General features: G+C 47.8%; 1 protein-coding gene across 3 annotated transcripts in view; it reads left to right on the forward strand.

Moving 5' to 3' along the window:
- Kif1c (kinesin family member 1C) overlaps nucleotides 1-10,804 on the forward strand; it is a 36,625-nt gene extending 25,821 nt beyond the window's left edge. For 2 of the 3 annotated variants that reach the window (XM_045158485.1, XM_045158484.1), the window contains exons 19-23: nucleotides 4,392-4,475; nucleotides 5,171-5,357; nucleotides 5,480-5,558; nucleotides 7,632-8,240; nucleotides 9,522-10,804. In XM_045158485.1, the coding sequence (XP_045014420.1) occupies nucleotides 4,392-4,475; nucleotides 5,171-5,357; nucleotides 5,480-5,558; nucleotides 7,632-8,240; nucleotides 9,522-10,202 (1,640 nt within the window). In that variant the 3' untranslated portion in view covers nucleotides 10,203-10,804. The remainder of the gene's footprint in view (nucleotides 1-4,391; nucleotides 4,476-5,170; nucleotides 5,358-5,479; nucleotides 5,559-7,631; nucleotides 8,241-9,521) is intronic. The other variant, XM_045158486.1, reaches the window with a different exon arrangement.
- Nucleotides 10,805-13,247: the final 2,443 nt, after the last annotated feature.

The raw sequence follows: 13,247 nt of genomic DNA on the forward strand, positions 1-13,247 counted from the left end.
CTTAGGTTTCACAGGCAAGCGCTTAACCGCTAAGCCATCTCTCCAGCCCTTATTTTTTATTTTTTATTAACAACTTCCATGATTATAAAAAGTGCCCCATGGTAATACCCTCCCTCTCCACACTTACCCCTTTGAAACTCTATCATACCCCCTCCCCTTAAAAAAATATTTTTTTATTTATTTGTATAGGGGGAGAGAGAGTGAATGAATGAGTGTGTGCATGCCAGGGTCTCTAGCTACTGCAAACAAACTCCAGATGTGCACCACTTGGTGCATCTGGCTTTATGTGGGTACTGGGAATTGAACCTGAGTCATTGACATTGCAGGCAAGTGTCTTAACCACTGAACCATCTCCCCAGATCCCAAAACATTATTTAGTTATTATATTTGTTGAGGGAAGTACAGAGGTATCCACATGGTTAGAGGTTTCATGTGAAGGGCTTGGAAAAACCATGGGAAGAAAAGAGAGGAAAGACAGTTCAAGGAGCTCTTGCCATGTGGGGAGCTGGAGGGGATAAAGAACCATGCTGAGAGTAAGGGCAAGGGAGGTATTCCCTGTGTTCAGCCTGGCTGGGCCTGGGCTGGAGCCCAGCCCAGCTGAGGGAGAACCTCACCCACAGCTGGAAGTTCCTAAGTGATTAGAGCCAAAACATTTTTAAAGTAAGACATAGCTATGGTGGTGCTTGTATTGCATCTTCTTGGGAGGCTGAGACAGGAGGATCATTTGAGCCCAAGAATTTAGTGCCAGATACAGCAGCTTATGGAGACCATCTTAAAAAAAATGAAAAGAAAAGAAAATGGGCTAGAAAGATGGGTCAGTGGTTAAGGCACTGCCTGTAAAGCCCAACGTCCCAGGTTCAATTCCCCAGTATTCACATTAAACCATATGCACAAAGTAGCACTTGCATTTGGGAGTTCATTTGCAGTGGCAGGAGGCCCATTCTATCCCTCTTAAATAAATAAATAAATACCAGAATCATATGCTACAAGTAGAAACTAACCCTAAAATAAATAAAAAGAAAAGAGGGCTAGCAGATGGCTGGGGGTTAGGTGCTTGCCTGTGAAACTTGAGGACCAGGTTTGATTCCCCACAACCCATGTAAGCCAGATGCACATGGTGGCACATGTGTCTGGAGTTTATTTATTTGCAGTGGCTAGAGGCCTGGCATGCCCATTCTCTCTCTCCCTCTTTCTCTCTCTATTAAATAACTCAAAATATCAAAAGACTATTTAAAAATAAAAAAATTAAAGAAATGTCAGCTGAGGAAATGGCTCAAGCCTGAGTGTCTGAGTTTGATCCTTCCTAAACTCCACATAAAAAGCCAGAAGTTTAACTGAGCATGATGTTGCATACCTTTAATCCCAGCACTAAGGAGGCAGAGGTAGGAAGATCACTGTGAGTTCAAGGCCAGCCTGAGAACATAATAAATTTCAGGTCAACCTGGGATAGATGGAGACTCTACCTCGAAAAGCCAAAAAAAGGAAGGGAGTTGGAGACAGTAGAACTACCCAGAAGCTTACCAGCCCATTAACCTATTGAATGTAGTGGTGAGAAACAAAGAGAATGAGAGACCTTGCTTCAAACAAGGTAGAAGACCAACACCCAGAGTTACCTTATGATCTCTACACATGAGCTGTGACACATACCCCCCCCCCCCAAAAAAAAAAGCAGAGAAGAGACAAAAAAATACTACTGTGTGGCTTGCAGCCCAGGATTAAGACAGGGTTTCATGTGCTCAGGGTCAGCAGCTCAGCACAGTCATTTTGGTCTGGTTCAGTTACCCAGTGGTAAGCAAGTGCTTCCTGCATTTTGGGATGAAATCTATTGAATCAGTTTAGTGAGTTACTGCCAATTTCCTTTTCTATGGTTTTCTCAAGCCATGTGTCTGGGGAGGAAGATATCAAAGCTGTATGAGGCTTGTAGGGCAAGCCCATCATCCAGGAGCTCATAGTATGTTTGAGGAGATGTCAAACATGCCACACCCAGGGCTGTTAAGCAAATCACAGTAAAAAGCAGATGGCGTTTTTTTTGTCCCAAAGGTGTAGTCCATCTGCGTCCTTGTTTGTATAGCAGACTGGAGACTTGACTAGAGACAGGCAAAAAAGATAGCGTGATGGCCATGGAGTAGTTGTCACCACTGACCTAGTCCCTTTGCATGGATGTTCCCATCCAACTCATAGCCGATGGAACTGAGGCCCTCAGGTTAGGTAATTTGTCCCAGATAACACCACAGGAAAACAGCAGGACTGGATTCCAGGACAGATTTATAGGCCAGAAGGTCTGTGGTATGGATTCTGCCCTGGGGTGCTGGATTCCTATGGACTTAGAGACAGGGAGGAGGCTGCCCTAACTAGGCTGGGGCAGTCCTCTCCTTAACTGGCCCCATTTTCTTTCTTGTTTAAAATATATTTTATTTTTATTTATTGGAGAGAAAGAAAGAAGCAGAGAGAGAGAGGCAGATAGAGAATGGGGGTGCCAGGGTCTCCAGCTCCTGCATGCACCTCCTTGTGCATCTGGCTTATATGCGTCCTGGGGAATCAAACCTAGGTCCTTTGGCTTTGCAGACAAGTGCCTTAACTGCTAAGCCATCTCTCCAGCTCCATTTTCTTTCCATTACCCTGGTCCTATCCTTTAGAGGGGACTTTAGAATATCTGCTTCAGAAATGCTTAGAATTAAATGACTTTAAATTATCCTGTTTATTATCTGCCTTACTGGCCAGGGTGAGCTCTGTATGAGCAGAGATTCTAGGTTTTTATCTTTTTATAAAAGAGAAGAGGAGGGAGGGAAGGAGAGAAGGGGGGAGGAAGAGAGAATGGGCATGCCAGGGCCTCTAGCCACTGCAAATGAACTCCAGACACATGTGCAACCTTGTGCATCTAGCTTATGTGGGTCCTGGGGAATTGAACCTGGGTCCTTTGGCTTTGCAGGCAAGTGCCTTAACTGCTAAGCCATCTCTCCAGCCCTTTTTTAAAAAAAATTTTTTTCTTTTAAGTTCCAACATCCTAATAAAATAGTGCCTGGCACATAGTAGGGGCATAATACTATGTTTGTGAAATCAGTGGATGTGTTTTGATGGTGGGAAATAAGGAAGTAAATGTAAGATAAACTGACTTCCCTCCTCTCGTTTTCGTTTTCTCACTGTTCCCAGAGAGATACAGTGATGTCCTTAGCTTTCTCTTCCAGTCTTCCTCAGCACCATCATTTCTGTCCATTGAAGTCTGAGTCCCCTTCAAGCATCAGCTGAAAACTATACTTTCATATAAACCTTTCCTGACCTCTCCCCAAGTTCTTCACTGCTTAGTCCTCCCTCCACACCAGTAGTTTCTTTCTCTCTAAGTTATAATGCATTTTATTTTCCTGTTTCTTTGTTGCTTACTGTGTAAATAATAGTTGAACCTTTAACTACTCTATAGATAATTCTAGAAATTAGAAGACTTGGCTTAGAGTTCCTAGTTAGGTGGTCATAGAGCTTGGGTCTTTGAGACTTGGGGAGCCTTCAGTAACAACAGAGTCCTGTTTCGTGCATCTTTGTAAGCTGCAGTCTCAGCAATTTGTACTGTGGAGCACAGTGATAGACATTTGGGTTGGGTTGATTTTTTTTTTTTTTTTTTTTTTTTTAATTCCAAGGTAGGTCTCACTCTAGCCCTGGAATTCACTATGTAGTCTCAGGGTGGCCTAGAACTCATGGCAATCCTCCTACCTCTGCCTCCGGAATGCTGGGATTAAAGGCGTGTGCTACCACACCCAGCTTTTGTTGTTTTTTTTTGAGGCAGAGTTTTACTATGTAGCTTGACTGAGCTTGAACTTGCCTTGTAGCCATGCTGACCTCAACTTGTGGCATTCCTCCTGCCTCAGTCTCCTGAGTGCTGGGAATACAGGTGTGCATCACTATGCCCAGCCAGGGTTGGGTGACTTTGTCTTGTCCTATGTTGGCTGTGGCTTGAGATTAGTCAGATGGCAGCCACTTACCAGGTACATCAGACACAGAAGTGGCCTATGAGCCTATTGGAGGCATCAGAGCCTAACCGTAAATAATGTTAATGGGAAGATAGGACACATGAAAGGCAAAAGTGACAAGACTTCTGTGTAAGTGACTTTGGTGAAAGATGCCTTCAGAGCATTATGGGTTTCTAAACTGCTGTAGGGGCATATTAGTGGGTGAGGAAGCCACTGAAGAGGCTTCTGGGAGTTGTAGTCAGAGCTCTAACCCTCCTTCTGCTCTTCTTTTCCTGTGCTGCCTGCTACCAGAGGGGCTGTAGCACCCCCACAGGTACTAGGGGTGGGACTGGTGGTGCATGATGCTTTTGGGGCAGAGACAAGGTGGGAATTTAATCATAGCCAACCTTTCCCAGAGTCTAATCTTTCCCATTCTTCTCTCCCTCCACTCAGTGGTGGTCACATTGGAACCTTGTGAAGAAGCTGAGACGTATGTCAATGGGAAACTTGTGATGGAGCCGCTGGTGCTGAAGTCAGGTAGAAGACGTGTCGCAGAGGCTGGGGACATAGCTCAGAGGTAGAGCGCTTGCCTAGCATGCGCAAGGCCCTGGGTTTAATTCCCAGTCCCATTATTTTTAAAAAGATATGTTATAGAGTAAGGGTCTGGCCTTACTCTGAGGTCTTTGTGGAAAGTCCTTGGGCAGGGTTTGTTTGTTTGTTTGTGTTTTTTGTTGTTGATGATGTTTTTCGAGGTAGGGTCTTGCTGTAGCCCAGGGTGACCTGTAATTCACTGTGTAGTCTCAGGGTGGCCTTGAACTCATGGTGATCCTCTTACCTCTGCCTCCCGAATGCTGGGATTAAAGGTATGCGCCACCACACCCAGCATGGGCAGGGTTTTTGAAGCTCTAGAGTAAGACCCTGAAATAAATCAGAGACAGGATGACATATGATATGAAGGAGTGAAGTCAGTTTCTCTCGCTGCTCTGGGGAAATGTGAAGAGAATATCAAGCCCACCTCCACCTCCCAAACAGTTCCTTTTAATAGCAGGAAGTATCTGTTCCTGGGGCCAGCAAGAGGTGTGTTGACTCTGACTGCTTCCAGCCTCGGGTTGATGGAACACAGGTTGTCAGGACCTCCAGAAATCAAGGGCATGATCTTCTGTGCCTTGAGCATGGGGATGAGCTTGCTGCCAGAGGTGAGTGAGTCTGTTTTCTGTTCTTACCATCTCCAGGGAACAGGATCGTGATGGGCAAGAACCATGTTTTCCGCTTCAATCACCCAGAGCAAGCACGATTGGAGCGGGAACGAGGGGTCCCTCCACCCCCAGGACCGCCCTCAGAGCCTGTTGACTGGAATTTTGCTCAGAAGGAACTACTGGAGCAGCAAGGCATTGATATCAAGCTGGAGATGGAGAAGAGGTGGGGGAGGGTCTCCCATGTGTCCTTCCAAATCCCAGGGCCCTAGCATCTTCCTGCTGTCAGCCCCGCCACTGAGGTGATGCTGGACCCCCATAGCACCTCTTCCCTCTGTCTGATCTCAGGCTACAGGATCTGGAGAATCAGTACCGGAAAGAAAAGGAAGAGGCTGACCTTCTGCTGGAGCAGCAGCGGCTGGTGAAGGCAACTGGGGGGCACAGCAGGGTGGCAGATCTCAGCCTAGTTTGGCTCTCAGTGCCCTAGCTGAGCCCAAGGGGGAAGCAAGAGGGGCAGAGGAAAAGTCAGGACGGAAATATGAACAGGGGAAGGATCTGTTAAGAACAGGGAACCAAGTTCTTTCTAGTTGATCAAGGTCTCCAGACCCCAACTGGACTTTTGCCATCTTAATGATCTTTACCACACCCAAATATTATCATTGTCATTCACAGCATTGTTCCTTAAGTGGACTTTTTTTGTTTGTTTGTTTGTTTTGTTTTGTTTTTCAAGGTAGGGTCTCACTCTAGTCTAGGCGGACCTAAAATTCACTATGTAGTTTCAAGCTGGCCTCCAGCTCACAGCAGTCCTTCCTTCTGCCTCTGCCTCCCAAGTGCTGGGATGAAAGGCATGTGCCACCACACCTGGCTCATGAAGTGGACTTTTCAGTTTGTTTTATTTATTTGTTTATTTAAGAGAGAGAAAGGCTGTGGAGGTGGGGAGAGAATGGGTGGGCCAGGGCCTCCAGCTGCTACAAGGGACTCCAGCTGCATGTGCCACGTTGTGTATCTGGCTTACATGGGCACTGGGGAATCAACCTGAGTCCTTTGGCTTTGCAGGCAAGTGCCTTAACAACTAAGCCATCTCTCCAGCCCAAACAAGTTACAGTAAGGTTTTTTGTTTATGTTATTTTGGTTTTTTATTTATTTATGTTATTTATTTGAGAGCAACAGAGAGAAAGAGAGGGAGAGAGAGAGAGAGAGAGAGAATGGGCGTGCCACAGCTTCCAGCCTCTGTAAATGAACTCACATCTGGCTAACGTGGGCCTGGGGAATTGAGCCTATAACCAGGGTCCTTAGGCTTCACAGGCAAGTGCTTAACCACTAAGCCATCTCTCCAGCCCTTGTTATTTTGGTTTTGTGAGGTAGAGGTTTCACTGTATCCCAGGCTGACCTGTGATTCACTGTGTAGTCTCAGGCTGGCCTCCAACTCATGGCTGTTCTCCTACCTCTGCCACTTGAGTGTTGGGATTAAAGGTATGTGCCACCACGCCTGGCTAAGGAAAAAAAAATACACACACACACAGACACACACACACACACACACACACACACACACACACACACATATAAAGTTTATTTGAGAGAGAGAGAGATAATGGTTGTGCCATGCCTCCAGCCACTGCAAATGAACTCTAGATGCATGTTCTTTCTTATGTGGGTCCTGGGAAATCGAACCTGGATCCTTTGGTTTTGCAGGCAAATGCCTTAACTGCTAAGCCATTTCTCTCTCTTTCAAATGAGAGAGGGGCAGATAGAGAGAATAGACCTGCCATGGCCTCCAGCCACTGCAAATAAACTCCAGATGCATGTGCCACCTTGTGCATCTGGCTTATGTGGAATCTGGAGAGTCAAACATGAGTCCTTAGGTTTTGCAGTCAAGCACCTTAACCACTAAACCATCTTGCCAGCCCCCAACTTTTAAGTTTTTAAACTTATCCTGAGCAGTAATACACAATCATTTGCTCTGTAATGATGGTTCTGTTGATGTATAAGCATGTCAATGTATAAGTGTAAGTGTGGTCCCCTAAGATTATATCATCTAATAATATGCCTTGGTTTGTGTCAGTATAGTCTATAATGTTCATTCTACAATGAAATCACCTCAGAATATACCCTTGTTGTTAAGCAAACCATGACTATATATCCACAAAATATCAGACATATCTATGAGGTATATACAGTATATTGTCATTATCTCTGCTGTCTAGACTAGCAGAGGTTGCCAGGTATGGTGGTGTGTGTCTTTAATCCAAGTACTTGGGAGGCTAAGACGGGAGGATCACCATGAGTTCAAGGTCAGCCTGGGCTAGAGTGAGAGAGAGCCTTTTTCAACAACAAAACAAAGAATGAACTAGCAGGGGTTAAGCAGTCCACCTAAGAAGTTGAACAGGACTTGGTCTTAGTTATGTTAATGGGGTGTTTCCTGTGCTTTTGAGGCAAGAGCCACTCTGGTCTCTGAGGTGTTCTTAGCCTTTTTCCTGTCTTTTGTCTCTGGGCCCAGTATGCAGACTCTGACAGTGGAGATGACTCTGACAAACGCTCCTGTGAAGAGAGCTGGCGACTGATTTCCTCCTTGCGGGAGCAGCTACCCCCAACCACAGTCCAGACTATTGTCAAGCGCTGTGGCCTGCCCAGCAGTGGCAAGCGCAGAGCCCCTCGCAGAGTTTATCAGATCCCACAGCGGAGGCGGCTACAGGGCAAAGACCCCCACTGGGCCACCATGGCTGACCTGAAGATGCAAGCAGTCAAGGAGATATGCTATGAGGTGGCCCTGGCCGACTTCCGCCATGGGCGGGCTGAAATTGAGGCCCTGGCTGCCCTCAAGATGCGGGAGCTGTGTCGCACCTATGGCAAGCCTGAAGGGCCTGGAGATGCCTGGAGGGCTGTGGCCCGGGATGTCTGGGACACTGTAGGCGAAGAGGAAGGAAGTGGTGGTGGCGGTGGGGAGGAAGGAGCCCGTGGAGCAGAGGTAGAGGACCTCCGTGCTCACATCGACAAGCTGACAGGGATTCTACAGGAGGTGAAGTTGCAGAACAGTAGCAAGGACCGGGAGCTGCAGGCCCTGCGGGACCGCATGCTCCGCATGGAGAGGGTCATCCCCCTAACCCAGGTAGGGCAGCCCACCAGCCTTCTCCCTCTCTCCTCTCCTCTCAATTCTTGCCTTTTAGAATGTTGCATCTCCTACCCAGCCTTCTTCCCTTGTTGTTTTTTTCCTCTGTTTTTATAAAGGGTGTATTGAAGCTTGATAATTTTTTTTCAGTTGAGTTTATGAATTGGTATGCTTGCCTACCTCCAAGATTCTTACTAAAATTACAGCTTCCGGGGCAGGTGTGGTGGCACATTCCTGTATTTAGCCCAGGACTTGGGAAAGTACAGGCCAGAGGATCAGGAATTCAGGGCAACCTTCAGTGGCATGGCTAGTTCAAGGCCAGCCTAGACTACATCAGAACTTGTCTCAAAAACAAACAAAAAACAGGTTCTTGGGTTCCATCCCTCATCCTACCAAAGTATCTTTGGAGCTCTGTGTCTTCTTATCTCCCAAGGTGTTTCTGAAGTACACTGACATTTGAGAAGTGATTCAGAGTATATGATGATTAAAGTCACAGCTTGAAGCTTGTTCATACATGTGTATATATAGCCACTTTCTGTGCAGATTATCACTCTGTGGTGGACACTGGACACTAGTGTTGTCTTCATTCAATAGATGCACATTGGACTGCCCACCACGTGTCCAGATAATATACCAATCTTTGGAGTTACTTAAAACAACAGGCAGAAGTTCTGCTTTATTCCAGCTTACCTTCTAAGGGGCATCACAGGCAGTTGTCAAGGCTTAAGGGTATTAAAGGCTTTCTCTCCCATGTGGTTTCTGCTCCTCTTCCCTCTTCTCTTCATTCCCACCCTTCTTAGATCTTACTGGCCATACTCTAATCTCAAGGCCTTTGCACCGACTAGTGCCTTTGCCTAGATGGTGGTCCTTGGGGTAGCCTCAGCTTCTTCCTTCAAGCTTTCACTGAAATGACTGCCCAGTGAATACCTTCCTGTGCATACACTGGCAACCTCTGTCCTGGCCTCCTTACCTCACCTGCTCTGTTCTCCTGAAATAGTTCTTACAGCAACCCAGGGTGTAACTATGATTATTATAAAAAGAGGAAGCTGAGGCAGAGAGGTTATAAGCCACACAGCAAGTAGGGAGTAGAGCCAGGATTGAGCTTAGATGGCCTGGCATGTCTCCATCACTAAGCTACCTTTCTTATCTCAAGTCTTACTCTGGACCATCTGACTTCCGGACACTGTAGGTCCTTGTAGCTTTCCCTTCCCTTCCTCCAGAATCCATAGGTCCTCATGATTAGGCTCTCCTCAGATCTCTTCTTTTGCCCCCTCTTCCCAGGATCATGAGGAGAAGCATGAAGAAGCTGGTATGGTCACGTGGGCCTCACCTGAAGGGTCAGAGGCAGTAGAATCAGTGCCCAATGACTGCTCACCCTCTGCCCGGCCCCCCTCACCACCTCTGTCCAGCTGGGAGCGGGTGTCGCGGCTGATGGAGGAGGATCCTGCCTTCCGTCGAGGCCGTCTTCGTTGGCTTAAGCAGGAGCAGCTGCGGCTGCAGGGACTGCAGGGCTCTGGGGGCCGGGGTGGGGGACTGCGCAGACCCCCAGCCCGCTTTGTGCCCCCCCACGACTGCAAGCTGCGCTTCCCCTTCAAGAGCAACCCCCAGCACCGGGAGTCCTGGCCAGGAATGGGGAGTGGGGAGGCACCAGTTCCACTGCAACCTCCTGAGGAGGTCACTCCTCCTCCAGCCACCCCTGCCCGCAGGCCTCCAAGTCCCCGCAGGTCCCACCGTCCCCGAAGAAATTCCCTGGATGGAGGGGGCCGATCCCGTGGAGGGAGTTCCACACAGTCAGAATCCCAGCACTTCCAGCCCAAAAAACACAACTACTATCCCCAGCAGCCTCAACCATACCCAGCCCAACGGCCCCCAGGGCCTCGCTACCCTCCGTACACTACTCCCCCGCGAATGAGACGGCAGCGCTCAGCCCCCGACCTCAAGGAGAGTGGTGCAGCCGTGTGAGTCCCACATCCTGGGCAGACAGGGCCTGGCAGGGCCCTTGCTGGGAAGGAGGAGCATGCCAGAGCTGCTGCCGCCCCAGAAGCTCTGGGGTAGGGAAGCCAGGGAAGAGAGAGGGTCTGAGCAGGTGGTAGAAGAGAAGGCGTGGGGTGACTGAGCTGGAGGCCGAGAAGGAAGAGGGCATGAAGTTGCCAGGAGCAAACCAAAGTGAAGGAAGAGTGATGGAAGCCGCCTCGGGGCCACCCTTGCAGAGGGGCCCACAAATGCTGCTATGGGTTGGGGGGGCTGGGAGCTGCATAGCCAGTGTTTGACTTTGTGGGTGCAAAGGGGAGAGAACCAAGAGTGACATGGGTTCTCTTCCTGGCTCTTGTCTGTCTTGTCTTTGTGGTGGGTTTCTGTTTCTAGGGAGGTATGTTGGGATCATGAGTCATTCCCCTCCCTTTCAGGCCTCCTGCTGTATTTGGGGGAGCCTGTCTGGCTTGGCTGGAGTCCCATGAGGGTATGGGACCTCTTAATAAAGGATAGAAACAGGGAGCTTGTGGCTGGTGGTTTGGTGTGGGTTTTTAATAGAGGTGCAGGTTGTATGAGTAAAGTGCATCATTTTACTAAGTGTGTGACGACTCTTCTCATTTCCGCTCTTATACACTCCCATGCCAGCTCCACTCTGATCACAGAGGAGTGCTTCCCTGCACTGAAAACCTGTTTTTGGTGTTTGCTCACCCAGTGTCTCCATCTCTGCCCAGTGGTGGTGTTCTCTTAGTGTCCTGGACAAAGGAAAGTCAGAGTCTACTAATAGGTGCAGAGTTGGGGGTTCTGCTTTGCTGAATCACCTTACTTGTGTGAGAAGTCTCAAGTAGTGCATTTTTCTGGGAGAGAAAGTGTTACTCAGGCTTACTTCCCTAATTCCCCCTTCTTGTGTGGCCTGCCCTTCACCGGGCTGCTTTGGTATTCCAGACAGCACTTAAAGACTTTTCTAGTGGGGTATATGGTGATACACTCCTGTAAGTAGCACTAGAGAGGCTAAGGTTGGAGGATCACTAGTTCAAGGCCAGCCTGGGCTAGAGTGAACCCTGCCTAAAAAAAAAAAAAAAAAAAAAAAAAACTAGGTGTGGTGGTGCATGCCTTTAATCCCAGCATTTGGGAGGCAGTGGTAGGATCACTGTGAGTTTGAGGTCACCCTGAGACTACATAGTGAATTCCAGATCAGCCTAAGATAGAGTGAAATCCTACCTCAAAAAAAAAAAAAAGTTGGGCATAGTGGAACACACCTTTAATCCCAGCACTTGGGAGGCAGAGGTAGGAGGATTGCCATGAGTTTGAGGCCACCCTGAGATTACAGAGTGAATTCCAGGTTGGCCTAGGCTAGAGTGAGACCCTACCTAAAAAGAACAAACAAGGGGCTGGAGAGGTGGCTTAGTGGTTAAGCTGCTTGCATGCAAAGCCTAAGGACCCAGGTTCCATTACCCAGTACTCATGTAAACCAGATGCATAAGGTGGCACATGCATCTCAAGTTTGTTTGAAGGACCTGGCATGTCCCTTTTCTCTCTTTCAAATAAGATATTTTAAAAAATACACTTTTGCCGGGCATGGTGGCGAACACCTTTAATCCCAGCACTCGGGAGGCAGAGGTAGGAGAATCGCCATGAGTTCGAGGCCACCCTGAGAATACGGAGTGAATTCCAGGTCAGCCTGAGCTAGAGTGAAACCCTACCTCGAAAAACCAAAAAAAAAAAAAAAAAAACACTTTCATGAAAGATACTGTTTGGAGCAACAAGCCCTTGGCTTTTTTTTTTTTTAATTAATATTTATTTGAGAGAGAGAATTGGTGTGCCAGGGCACCCAGCCACTGCAAACGAACTCCAGATGCATGTGCCACCTTGTACATCTGACTTATGTGGATCCTGGGGAATCGAACTGGGACCTTTGGCAAGAGCCTGCAATCTCTCCATCTCTCCGGCCCTAGGATAAAGGGTTTGTATTGAGCTCTGCCCTCAGCAGGCCAAGTCCCGGAGTCTGTGTGTTTTCAGAAATTTGAGTTGCTTCTCCACAACCTCCTAAGGTCAGTGAGACCATGTGCAAACAGGCAGGCCAGAAGCCATATGGGGCTGTGGTCAGAGTAAGTTTAGGTTTGAGGTTGGTTTCTGCACTCTTAATGTTCGCTGCCTTCACTGTCAGATCTTCAGGGACCTGTTGGGCATGGTCTAAGATTTTAAATGTAGTAGGTAATTTGGAAGCAGTTTATAATCTGGCTGGGAGATTTTAAGTGTGAGCAAGAAAAAATTGAACACAAAGTCATCTAAGTCAGAGTGAGCTGAGTGCTGTGGGAATCGGTGAAAGTGGGAATCGATGAAAATGGGAAAGAGCTTACTTGTAAAGCTTGATGGCCTGGGTCCAATTCCCCAGTACCCACATAACTCATGTAAAGCCAGATGTACAAAGGGACCCATGCATCTGGAGTTCTTTGCAGTGGCAGAAGGCCCTGTTGTGCCCATTCTCTCCCTCCCTCCTCCCCCCTCTCTCTCTCTAATAATATACAGTTAGAAATCCAGGCGGGTGTCACACATTTAATTCCAGCACTGGGGAGGCTGAGGTAGGAGAATCTCTGAGTTCGAGGCTACCCTGAGACTAGATAGTGTATTTCAGGTCAGTCTTGGCAAGACCCTATCTCAAAACAAAAAGATACAGTTATTTTTCCTTAAAAAGTGCCTTATGGGGAGCTGGAGAGACGGCTTAGCAGTTGAGATGCTTGCCCATAAGGCCTAAGGAGTCAGGTTCAATTCCCCAGTACCCACTTTAGCCAGATGCACAAAGTGGCACATGCTTCTGGAGTTCCTTTGCAGTGGCTAGAGACCCTGGAAGTGATTCTGTAGTCCCAGGCTGTCTTTGAACCCATGGTGATCCTCCTACCTCTGCCTCCCAAGTACTGGGATTAAAAAAATGGCTGAACCGTGCCCAGCCATTGTTTAGATTTTATTCAAAGAAGTGCCCATTAATCTCTTGTGGCCCATGTATCAACATTCTGCATGCATTCCATTTAGTCCTTAACC

Source organism: Jaculus jaculus, chromosome 9, assembly GCF_020740685.1.
Source record: "Jaculus jaculus isolate mJacJac1 chromosome 9, mJacJac1.mat.Y.cur, whole genome shotgun sequence".
Classification (NCBI taxonomy): Eukaryota; Metazoa; Chordata; class Mammalia; order Rodentia; family Dipodidae; genus Jaculus; species Jaculus jaculus.